General features: G+C 40.4%; 1 protein-coding gene across 1 annotated transcript; it reads left to right on the top strand.

The window, feature by feature from the left end:
- The first annotated feature begins 6,444 nt into the window (after positions 1–6,444).
- On the top strand, positions 6,445–12,026 carry tomm22.L (translocase of outer mitochondrial membrane 22 homolog L homeolog). The gene is given in 4 exon segments (NM_001095279.1): positions 6,445–6,558; positions 7,744–7,862; positions 9,804–9,921; positions 11,599–12,026. Coding segments are annotated over 4 exon segments (390 nt in total). The 5' UTR covers positions 6,445–6,468; the 3' UTR covers positions 11,662–12,026.
- Positions 12,027–13,276: the final 1,250 nt, after the last annotated feature.

Below are 13,276 nucleotides of genomic sequence, written 5' to 3'. Positions count from 1 at the left end.
GGCCAGGGTGTGCGAGTGTAAGTTTTTCTTTTTTTCAAACAGGGCTGAACCAGACCCGCCTAAAACTCGGAGATGCACCCTGATCTCCCCCCCTCTGAACCCAATTATGACTGCAAGAATAGAAAATAAGATATGTGCAGGTGATTGCGGTTGGGGCAGAGGAGTACAAAGATACAAAGTTTCTAAAATATAATTAAATAAGAGGCTCTTGGCAGAAAGGCCAGAATACTTGACAGCTGCACTTAGATACATTTGTAACAATTTAAGATAAGATACAATTGTAACTATTTAATGGAGAACTAAACCCAGTCATTAACTAAAGCCCCCCCATAACTGTCTGCCATGCCCCCCCACACTGTGCATTAGTCAAAAAGGAGCATCTGAAAAAAACCTGACCCTAAAATGCAGATTAGCGGAGTTCCCTGGCACCATCTTCTGCCAGCTTACATTCTTTTGGGTCTCTTTGTCAATACGAAGCCTGCGGGAGCATGCGCATACTTAGGAACTGGCTTCAACTTTGCATGCTCCCGCAGGCTTAGCATCGGCAGTGAAACCCAAAAGAAAGCAAGTGGGCAGAAGATGGTGCCGAGGAATGCCGCTGCGCTATTTTTCAGGGGCTCCTTTTTGACTAATGCACAGTGCAGGGTTGAAGGATTGGAATATAAAGCAGGGAAAATGCTTGGAATGATATACAGGAATGGAATATAAAGCAGGGAAAACGCTTGGAATTATATACAGGATTGGAATATGAAGCAGGGAAAACACTTGGAATGGTATACAGGATTGGAATATAAAGCAGGGAAAACGCTTGGAATTATATACAGGATTGCAATATAAAGCAGGGAAAACGCTTGGAATGATATACAGGAATGGAATATAAAGCAGGGAAAACGCTTGGCATTATATACAGGATTGCAATATAAAGCAGGGAAAACGCTTGGAATGATATACAGGAATGGAATATAAAGCAGGGAAAACGCTTGGAATTATATACAGGATTGCAATATAAAGCAGGGAAAACGCTTGGAATGATATACAGGAATGGAATATAAAGCCAGGGAAATGCTTGCAATGATATACAGGAATGGAATATAAAGCAGGGAAAACGCTTGGAATTATATACAGGATTGGAATATAAGCAGGGGAAAACGCTTGGAATGATATACAGGATTGGAATATAAAGTAGGGAAAAACACTTGGAGTGATAAACAGAATTGAAATATAAAGCAGGGAAAACTCTTGGAATGATATAGAGGATTGGAATAGAAAGCAGGGAAAACATTTGGAATTATATACAGGATTGGAATATAAAGCAGGGAAAACTTTTGAAATTATATACAGGAATGGAATATCAAGCAGGGAAAATGCTTGGAATTATATACAGGATTGGAATATAAAGCAGGGAAAATGCTTGGAATGATATACAGGATTGGAATATAAAGTAGGGAAAACGCTTGAATGATATAGAGGATTGGGAATATAAAGCAGGGAAAAACGCATTGGAATGATATAGAGGATTGGAATATAAAGCAGGGGAAAACGCTTGGGAATGATATAGAGGATTGGAATATAAAGCAGGGAAAACGCTTGGAATGATATAGAGGATTGGAATATAAAGCAGGGAAAACGCTTGGAATGATATAGAGGATTGGAATATAAAGCAGGAAAACGCTTGGAATGATATACAGGATTGGAATATAAAGCAGGGGAAAACGCTTGGGAATGATATAGAGGATTGGAATATAAAGCAGGGAAAACGCTTGGAATGATATACAGGATTGGAATATAAAGCAGGGAAAACGCTTGGAATGATATACAGGATTGGAATATAAAGCAGGGAAAACGCTTGGAATGATATACAGGATTGGAATATAAAGCAGGGAAAACGCTTGGAATGATATACAGGATTGGAATATAAAGCAGGGAAAATGCTTGGAATGATATAAAGGAATGGAATATAAAGCAGGGAAAACGCTTGGAATGATATACAGGATTGGAATATAAAGCAGGGAAAACTCTTGGAATGATATACAGGATTGGAATATAAAGCAGGGAAAACTTGGAATGATATACAGGATTGGAATATACAGCAGGGAAAACGTTTGGAATGATATAGAGGATTGGAATATAAAGCAGGGAAAACGCTTGGAATGATATAGAGGATTGGAATATAAAGCAGGGAAAACGCTTGGAATGATATACAGGATTGGAATATAAAGTAGGGAAAACACTTGGAGTGATAAACAGAATGAAATATAAAGCAGGGAAAACTCTTGGAATGATATAGAGGATTGGAATAGAAAGCAGGGAAAACATTTGGAATTATATACAGGATTGGAATATAAAGCAGGGAAAACATTTGAAATTATATACAGGAATGGAATATCAAGCAGGGAAAATGCTTGGAATTATCAACAGTATCAGCACAATCCATATCTCATATTAATACTCTCTCCTGTCCCAATACGGCAGCTTCTCTCTACAATGATGCCCTTTCAACAGCACTTGACTCCCTTGCACCTTCTACCACCCGTCACAGCCGGCCAGCTAAACCCCAACCCTGGCACACTAGTGTAACACGGTACCTCAGAAGATGTAGTAGATCAGCTGAGCGACGGTGGAGAAAGTCACGAACTGATCCTGATTTCATCCACTTCAAATTCATGCTCTCCTGCTATAACCGAGCTCTATCATTAGCCAAAGAACAATACTTCTCTTATCTAATATCTACTATGTCCTCCAAACCACAGCAGCTGTTTGCCACATTTAACTCACTCCTATGCCCCCCTCCACCTCCTCCACCTATTAATGTTACTGCCCAAGACCTTGCTCATTTCTTTAATGAAAAAATCGATCTCATTAGGCTGAGCATTCTGTCTGACAACAATCTCAGACCAACGTGCAGTCCACTCACATCTACTTTGCACTCCTTCACCCCTGCAACTCTAGATGAAGCCAGCTCAAAACCCACCACCTGCTCCCTTGACCCCATACCCTCTCGCCTTCTCCACCCAATCTCTGATACACTCTCTCCTGCACTTACCCACCTATTCAATCTTTCACTCTCTACTGGTACCTTTCCATCATTATACAAACAAGCACTAATCACTCCTATCCTCAAAAAACCTTCCCTTGATCCCAGCTCTCCCACTAACTATCGACCGGTCTCCCTTCTTCCATTCGCCTCCAAATTACTAGAAAGGCTTGTTTATAAACGCCTGATCCAGCATCTCACTCACAACTCCCTCCTCGACCCCTTGCAATCTGGCTTCCGCCCATCACACTCGACTGAAACTGCCCTCACCAAAGTAACCAATGATCTTCTATTGGCAAAGTCTAAAGGTCATTATTCCATTCTAATCCTTCTAGATCTCTCTGCAGCCTTTGACACAGTTGACCACACACTCCTCCTTGAAATTCTACACTCATCTGGCATTCGGGATACTGCTCTTTCATGGTTTACATCTTATCTGTCTGACCGTTCCTTTAAAGTTTCCTTCTCTAACTCTACTTCTACTACTTTCCCACTCTCTGTTGGAGTTCCTCAAGGCTCTGTTCTTGGCCCCCTGCTGTTCTCGCTCTATACAACTTCACTAGGAAAACTCATTCAGTCATTTGGACTTCAGTATCACCTTTATGCTGATGACACCCAACTCTACTTGTCTACTCCTGATCTTTCTAATTCTGTCCTTTCCCAAGTCACAGACTGTCTTTCTGCTGTCTCCTCCTGGATGGCACAGCGCCACCTGAAACTGAACCTTTCTAAAACAGAACTCATTATATTTCCTCCAAGATCTTCCCCTGTCCCTCAGATATCACTCACCGTAAACAACACCACCTTTCATTCCACCACACAGGCACGCTGCCTAGGAGTTATATTAGACTCTCATCTGTCTTTTTCACCACACATTCAAACACTTGCAAAATCTTGCCGTATTCAACTGCGCAACATTGCTCGAATACGACCCTATCTCAGTTCAGAATCAACTAAAACACTGATTCAGTCTTTCATCATCTCCCGCCTTGATTACTGCAACTTACTCCTCACAGGTATTCCAACAAGTCACCTTTCACAACTCCAATCTGTTCTAAACGCGGCCGCTAGACTCATTCATCTAGCTCGCCGCTCAACATCAGCTGCTCCCATATGTATGTCCCTTCACTGGCTCCCAATCTCTTCTAGAATCAAATTCAAATTACTTACACTCACATTCAAGGCCCTTAATAATGAAACCCCTCCCTATATTTCATCTCTAATCTCCAAATACACTCCTTCACGAAACTACGCTCTGCTTCTGATCTTCGCCTCACTTCTCCTCTGGTCACTTCTGCCCATTCTCGTCTACAAGACTTCTCTCGGGCGTCTGCTTTTCTCTGGAACTCTCTGCCACAAGCTGTCAGACTTTCTCCTTCTTTCCAAACTTTCAAGCGCTCCTTAAAGACCCATCTGTTTAAAGAGGCCTATTCGATGTACCTTAATTAATCATTGCTGCATCAAAAATGACAAAGTGTTTATATAATCCTAATGTCTCAATTGCACCCTAACCTTTTAGTTTGTAAACCCTATTGTACTCTGTAATCCTTGTCTTTTATCCACCATGTATTCCCTGTTTGCTATAACTGCAGTAAAGCACTGCGTATCTTGACAGCGCTATATAAATAAATGATGATGATGATATACAGGATTGGAATATAAAGCAGGGAAAATGCTTGGAATGATATACAGGATTGGAATATAAAACAGGGAAAACGCTTGGAATGATATAGAGGATTGGAATATAAAGCAGGGAAAACGCTTGGAATGATATAGAGGATTGGAATATAAAGCAGGGAAAACAAAACGCTTGGAATGATATAGAGGATTGGAATATAAAGCAGGGAAAACGCTTGGAATGATATAGAGGATTGGAATATAAAGCAGGGAAAACGCTTGGAATGATATAGAGGATTGGAATATAAAGCAGGGAAAACGCTTGGAATGATATACAGGATTGGAATATAAAGCAGGGAAAACGCTTGGAATGATATACAGGATTGGAATATAAAGCAGGGAAAACGCTTGGAATGATATACAGGATTGGAATATAAAGCAGGGAAAATGCTTGGAATGATATAAAGGAATGGAATATAAAGCAGGGAAAACGCTTGGAATGATATACAGGATTGGAATATAAAGCAGGGAAAACTCTTGGAATGATATACAGGATTGGAATATAAAGCAGGGAAAACTTGGAATGATATACAGGATTGGAATATACAGCAGGGAAAACGTTTGGAATGATATAGAGGATTGGAATATAAAGCAGGGAAAACGCTTGGAATGATATAGAGGATTGGAATATATACAGGAATGGAATATAAAGCAGGGAAAACGCTTGGAATGATATAGAGGATTGGAATATAAAGCAGGGAAATCGCTTGGAATGATATACAGGATTGGAATATAAAGCAGGGAAAACGCTTGGAATGATATAGAGGATTGGAATATAAAGCAGGGAAAACGCTTGGAATGATATACAGGATTGGAATATAAAGCAGGGAAAACACTTGGAATGATATACAGGATTGGAATATAAAGCAGGGAAAACGCTTGGAATTATATACAGGAATGGAATATACAGCAGGGAAAACGCTTGGAATTATATACAGGAATGGAATATACAGCAGGGAAAATGCTTGGAATTATATACAGGAATGGAATATACAGCAGGGAAAATGCTTGGAATTATATACAGGAATGGAATATACAGCAGGGAAAATGCTTGGAATTATATACAGGAATGGAATATACAGCAGGGGAAGCAACTGGAACGTTTTTGTGGCCACTCGCCCTTATCACCATGTCTATTTAACAAACTTTGGCAGGTTATGAAAGTCTGAAGACATTTCTATGGTTTTTATCAGTTATTACAGTTTTGCTGATGAAGGTGAAATTGCCCTTTAAGGTGCAAGTTCGTTTACCCAGGAGACCTGCTTATCTTAATTTGTTACAATGACTTATTTGCTCACCTTAAATTGTTACAAAGTATGGAAGTGCACCTGGCGGTTGTTCTGGGCTCTCTGCCAAAACCCAATTAAGTCACAAACTTTATATCTTTATTCTGGCTATTCAGTGCAAGGGGATCAAAGAGAAAGTCGGGACTTTTCAGCAAATAACCGGGACTTCGGGTTGAGCTGTCAAAATCAGGACTGTTTTTGGCGGAACAGTTGGGAGATAATCGATATGATGGAAGTATAAAAACAGGGGAGTGAGAAATGATGTCGAGGAGACTGGTGGAATGACACACCGCGGGTATAAATATATAGGTCGCAGACATTTCCAAGACACCTGGAATATAACTTTATACAAATACAAAATGTTTACGCTCTAATCTCGGCCTCCAACTCTATGGTAGTTCGCCGGCTGCTTCTGGTGACGTACTTCCGGCAGCCTGACCCCTGTGTGTTCTCGCACGCTGAACTACAGTCATGTCCTCTCCTTCTGATCTGCCGCTAGAGACTTTGCAGGGAGCAGCGAGAAGCCCCAGCATTGAGGAGGAAGATGAGTTTGACGAAGAGGTGATTCTCTGCTCTAGCGCTCCTATTATTTGTGCTCAAACTGGTGCATCCTGTCACTGTATAGCCCCTGTATAGCCCCTGTATAGCCCCTGTATAGCCCCTGTATAGCCCCTGTATAGACCCTCCTGTATAGCCCCTGTATAGCCCCTGTATAATCTTGTATAGTCCCTGTATAGACCCTGTATAGTCCCTTTGTATAGCCCCCCGTATAATCTTGTATAGTCCCTGTATAGTCCAGACGGTTCGGGGAGATTGTGCCCAGCAGAAGAGGCCTGTGTGCCCTTTCCCTTAGTTTGCAGTTGGTCTTCATTATATTTGGTGTGTTTTTATTTTTTATTTAAATGATTTTTTTCTGAAGCTCTCAAGCTACTAATTTATGTGTGTAGTTGCTAGGGGTTTACTTACCCTAGGGAGCAGTCTGGAAATTGAAATGGAAGATAGTTAGCACAGCACTGGAAAAGAAAAATAAGCACTAAAATGAAAACCTCAAACTCATTGATTTTCTTTTTTTTTTTTTTTTGGTTGCCTTGATCCATGTTCTGAGAGCCAGGCAGCATTTTCAGATACTGGCTGGAACAGGGACGTTAAACCCTTACAAATGAAATGAGGAAAAAGCAGATATAAATTTGCTTGGAGTAGGTCTATCATTAATAACATAAATAAATTAAAATAACATAATTAAAATCAATATAAAGCATCATCATATCAACATAAAGCAGTATTATATATATTGTGCCCAGAGCTTGCAGCAGGTCGCAGGTGGGCCAAACTCCATCCACAGGCTGTCTCACCTGCAGTGCACTCCCATTCCTCCTACTTCTGTTGCTGATTTATATATTTGTGCCTGCTCGGTCCCTCTGATGATGTGAGTGGGGAGGGTGCATGTATATAAGTAATCATTGGGCTGGTAGGGTTGGACACAGGCCAACTTTTTGTCAACTCACTAGTATCAACTCTGTTGCAGATCTTTGTCTCATCTGCAGATTACTTGGATATCACTTTCTCATGTATAACTTTATTGAAAAGAATAGGACCCAGCATGGATACCTAAGGAACACCAGAGATATTGAAATATTTCAGTTTCTGCACCTCTGTCCAGAACCAAATGCTGCTTTCTTAGTGGGGTATAGTGCAAAGTACTGCTTCATTACCTGCACTGATGACTTACTTTGTTCTCTCAATTAGCTGGAGGAGACTTTATCAGAGAGGCTCTGGGGACTGACAGAAATGTTCCCTGAAAGTCTCAGAACTGTGGCCGGTGTATCGCTCAACTTCTCCGTTGGTGCTAGCAAGAAGTTGTACAGGTAGGTGGCAGATCACACTGGCTGCGTGTGATGTACTTTGTGCAATATTTTGCAAGTCAGTAGCACATACACATACAGTATTTAAAGGATCAGTAACATCAAAAAATGTAATTGTTTTAAAGTAATAAAAATATAGTGCAGTGTTGCCCTGCACTAGAAAAACTGCTGTTTGCTTCAGAAACACTACTATTGTTTATATAAATAAGCTGCTGTGTAGCAATGGGGGCAGCCATTCAAATGAGAAAAGGCTCAGGTTACACAGCAGATAAGCCCTGTAGAACATAATGTTATCTGTTATCCATCATTTATCCTGTGCCATATAGCCGTTTTCCAATTCCCGCCATTGCTACTCAGCAGCTTGTTTATTTGAACTATAGTGGTGTTTCTGAAGCAAACAGATCAGTTTTACCAGTGCAGGGCAACACTACATTATAGTTTCATTACTTTAAAATAATTTCAGTTTTTGGTGTTACTGCTCCTTTAAAGAGATCTCTCAAATCTTTAAAGGCCAGTAACACCATACAATGCAAAGGCTGTGTAACGATTCTACTACATAAAGAGAGTCAATTTGTAGATTTGCTGTGTTAAAGCACTACACAACCGTGGATTTTTCTAGATGTGTACTAGTATATATATTTCAGCAGTCACACCTAGCCGGATATAGCATGATGGTTTCGCACTCTTACATAGTAAGTAAGGTTGAAAAAAGACACATGTCCATCGAGTTCAACCTTTTTTTTTTTTTTTTTTTTTTTTTATTAACTACCTATCTGCCAGTTGATCCAGAGGAAGGCAAAAAAACCCATCTGAAGCCTCTCCAATTTGCCTTAGAGGGGGAAAAATTCCTTCCTGACTCCAAAATGGCAATCGGACTAGTCCCTGGATCAACTTGGACTATGAGCTATTTCCCATAACCCTGTATTCCCTTACTTGCTAAAAAGCCATCCAACCCCTTCTTAAAGCTATCTAATGTATCAGCCAGTACAACTGATTCAGGGAGAGAATTCCACATCTTCACAGCTCTCACTGTAAAAAACCCCTTCCAAATATTTAGGCGGAACCTCTTTTCTTCTAATCGGAATGGGTGACCTTGTGTCAGCTGGAAAGACCTACTGGTAAATAAATCATTAGAGAGATTGTTATATGATCCCCTTATATATTTATACATAGTCATCATATCACCCCTTAAGCGCCTCTTCTCCAGCGTGAACATCCCCAATTTGGCCAGTCTTTCCTCATAGCTAAGATTTTCAATACCTTTTACCAGCTTAGTTGCCCTTCTCTGTACCCTCTCTAATACAATAATGTCCTGTTTGAGTGATGGAGACCAAAACTGTACGGCATATTCTAGATGGGGTCTTACAAGTGCTCTATACAGTGGAAGAATGACCCCCTCCTCCCGTGACTCTATGCCCCTTTTAATACAGCTCAAGACCTTATTTGCCCTTGATGCTGCTGACTGGCATTGCTTGCTACAGCCAAGTTTATCATCTACAAGGACTCCAAGGTCCTTTTCCATAATGGATTTGCCTAGTGCAGTCCCATTAAGGGTATAAGTGGCTTGGATATTTTTACATCCCAGGTGCATGACTTTACATTTATCAACATTGAATCTCATTTGCCACTTAGCTGCCCAGATTGCCAGTTTGTCAAGATCCTGTTGCAAGGATGCCACATCCTGGATGGAATGAATTGGGCTGGATAATTTTGTGTCATCTGCAAACACTGATACATTACTTACAACACCCTCCCCTAAGTCATTAATGAACAAGTTAAATAAAAGTGGACCCAATACTGAGCCCTGGGGGACCCCACTAAAAACCTTACTCCAAGTAGAGAATGTCCCATTAACAACCACCCTCTGTACCCGATCCTGTAGCCAGTTTCCTATCCATGTGCAAACGACTTCATTAAGCCCAACAGACCTTCTTTCCTTTGCAGCTTTTCCCGTTCTGCATTGTGGATAGGAATGACTTCATTTATGATCCTGGTTTTGCCAGTAGTGTTTGAAACAGAGAAACTGCAAATGGAGCAGCAACAACAGCTACAGCAAAGACAGGTGAGCGAGAGCAGTGACCTACCTGCTTCTTATCAATCTAATCTTAGCATTTCTAATAATATAATACATACAGGTTTAGGCTAATGACAGACGGTGCTGAAATGAGCCCCTACGTGGGCATTAGCCTCTTCTTCTTCTGCTTGCACCTGAGCCGACACATCGTTCCTGGGCACGGGCAGAAGAGAAGACTAATGCCTGTGTAAGGGCTGATTTTCCACCTGTGTATTTCGCCATTTTCAGCCCCCATCTGCCATTATCCTCAAAGGTGGGGGGTGGCTTCTTTGGTAGAAGAACAATAACCTGTGGAGTTCCAGTTTCTGGCTTAACGCTTATTTCAAAAGTAACTTCAGTTGCAACAGCAGATGTTTTGCTGCAATGCTCCCAGCTGGTGTTGCTGGTTTTATCCTGTCTTTGATTGCATTGGGTGTTTTTTGCAAGTATTCTAATGTTCTTAGTGAAAAGCATTCAGATTATTATGCTTTTGTTTTTTATTCATGGCTAAAATAATCTTTAGTGTCCTGGTGCTTTACTAGTATAGACAATAAGAGCAACAAATAATAATAAAGGATAATAGTAGTAATGGGAGGAAGTAACTAAGGGTAGGACTACACGGACGTTTTCGGCGCGATCCGTCGCGCTGAAACAAAACTCCTGCGACAAATCGCATGCAAAATAAATAAGGTAAGTGAATGCATTGTCGGATTAAGTCGCAGCTGCGTCTGCAGCCGACAGTCGTGTCGCGTCGAATCAACGATACGACTTCATCCGACATTTCTATCTCTTACTTTATTCCGTCGCATGCGTTTGGTGCAGCTCATCGTAACTCGCCGAAAACTCCCGTGTAGCCCTACCCTTAAGAACAAGCTGCATTTTTTGTTCTTGCATGTGTAACAAGGGTTTATTATTGAAAGCATACCTAAGCTCAGTGTATTGACGAGACAAAACATATGGCCAAGGCATGTTCCATGGCCCCATACTGTCAGCACAAGCTAATGCGTTGGTTCAACAGGCTTTTTCATGAAGTCATTTTCTTGAGGCAGTTTTTTTACGTTGAAGAAATGCCCAAAACCTCTCATTTTCTAAAAACTCGAAACATTTGCACATGGGCAGTAACCCATGGCAACCAATTAGTTCTAGCTGTAGGGTGCATTTGATTGGTTGCCGTAGGTGACTGCCCAGGTACAAATGTGCCTAGTGTTTATAAATGAACATAACTAAATTAAGTGAAACCTTAGGTACAGGTCTAAAAACCACATAACCATACCAATGATACCAAGTACTTTCCATTGAATTCAGTAGGAGGCTTGGTATTTGTTTAGATTATGCTCCTGTTGTCCTACTACTAAGATTCTAAACTTTTGAGATCAACCTCCCAATGTGGGCCAGCATTGTTCATGGTCCCTTTGAGAAATTCGTTCAAGCTTATAACAAATTAGCAGTGCAAAGGATACGTTTTCAGCTCAAACAATAATAGCAGCAATAATAATTTGTGAAATTGATGTCTGACTAGGAGATTCTGGCAGAATACAAAAATATTTAATACTATTTCCAAAGTATAATTTACACCTTGTAGTTCGTAATGTGTCTGGAGATCTATGAGAAGGTAATAAGCGTTTTAGAGTTGATGTTTTATTCTGGTATGTTAAATGTATTAAAGCTTCTTTCCTTTCTGCACAGATACTCTTAGGTCCTTCTACTGGAATGTCTGGTCCTCTTCCTCCACTTCCAGGAAAAGTGTAGGATACAAGCACCTTAGTCATTTGAAAATTTTCTTTACTTTTTTTTTATATGTTTGATTATTTTGATGGTTAGAGAAAACATGGAAGACCAGTCTCCTTGGCCATCATCAACCTCCTTCAGTGCTGTGCATGAAATTCATCTCATCTGTGAACTTGCTCTTTCAAAATGAAAAGGGTCAGAATCATACATGATTTTCTGCATTGATAAGTAAGAAGTTTGTACTGGAACGTTGTGAGCTGCTCTCTCTCTGTAACAGATGTTGTGACTCTGGGGGTGGAAAGGAAAATACCGATTAGATGGCCACACTTCCATTGTGGATAACATGCAGACAAGTGGCTGTTAATAAAATTGTTTCTTTCCTCTTACATTGTATGTCTAAACTTTTCTTTGTGCTCCATGGAACCTACAAACAGCCTGTATGTAATCCTCACATTGCAGCTGCTTCTGCCACTGTACTGTGCTACAGGACAGCATTCCACAAAGGGGTTTTAGCGTGGCCCATATCTTTTTAAAGGAGAAGTAAAGATTAACTAAAGAATTAGCTAGAAATGTTGTACATTATGTTTTGGGCTTCTATACCAGCCCAAGTCAACCACAGCCCTTTAGCAGTAAAGATCTGTGTCTCCAAAGATGCCCCTGTAGCTCCCCATCTTCTTTTCTGCCAATTCACTGCACATGCTCTGTGCTGCTGTCACTTACTGAGCTTAGGGACTGACTCACAATATACAGTACACATAGAATATAAATGTCATAGTATAAGGCTTAGTACTTAAAGAGATACTGACACCTGAAATTAAACTTTTTTTTACATCTATTATAATATTGGCTTTGCAAGCTACTTCTAACTTTGCCATAAAGTATTTGCATGATGCTTTTACATTACCTGTCTGATCCCCCATGTTCCTGTATGAGGGGGCTGCCATATTTGTGCAGCAGGAGCCCGTTAGCATTAGAAACTGTAACTAACAGGCTGAGATGGGACAGTCAGGTTGGCAAAGTCAGAGTGTCAGAGAGTCAGGCTTAGGAACTTCAACTAACAATTATATACAAAAACAAACCTCTCAGCAAAAAATGATCAACATGACCTATAGGTAACATTTAAAGTACATTCATATGCTAAAATTAATTTTTTAGTGTCAGTATCACTTTAGTACAGATAATTACTACATGGCAGAACAGAAACCAGTGCAGCTAGCATCAGACTTTAAAGGAACAGTAACGTCAAAAAATAAGTGTTTTAAAGTAATGAAAATATAATGCAGTGTTGCCCTGCACTGGTAAAACTGCTGTGTTTGCTTAAGAAACACTACTATAGTTTATATAAATAAGCTGCTGTGTAGCAATGGGGGCAGCCATTCAAAGGAGAAAAAGCTCAGGTTACACAGCAGATAGCAAATAAACTCTGTCTGTCTGTCTAATGGTGTTATCTGTTATCCATTTGTTAACCTGTGCCATATAGCCGTTTTTCAATTTCCGCCATTGCTCCACAGCAGCTTGTTTATATGAACTATAGTAGTGTTTCTGAAGCAAACACAGCAGTTATACCAGTGCAGGGCAACACTACATGATATTTTCATTACTTTAATTATTTACATTTTTTGGTGTTACTGTTCCT

The sequence above is a fragment of the Xenopus laevis genome, chromosome 4L (assembly GCF_017654675.1).
Source record: "Xenopus laevis strain J_2021 chromosome 4L, Xenopus_laevis_v10.1, whole genome shotgun sequence".
Classification (NCBI taxonomy): Eukaryota; Metazoa; Chordata; class Amphibia; order Anura; family Pipidae; genus Xenopus; species Xenopus laevis.
The sequence above is the reverse complement of the archived record's forward strand: the minus strand, read 5'-3'. Positions and strand labels throughout refer to the sequence as shown.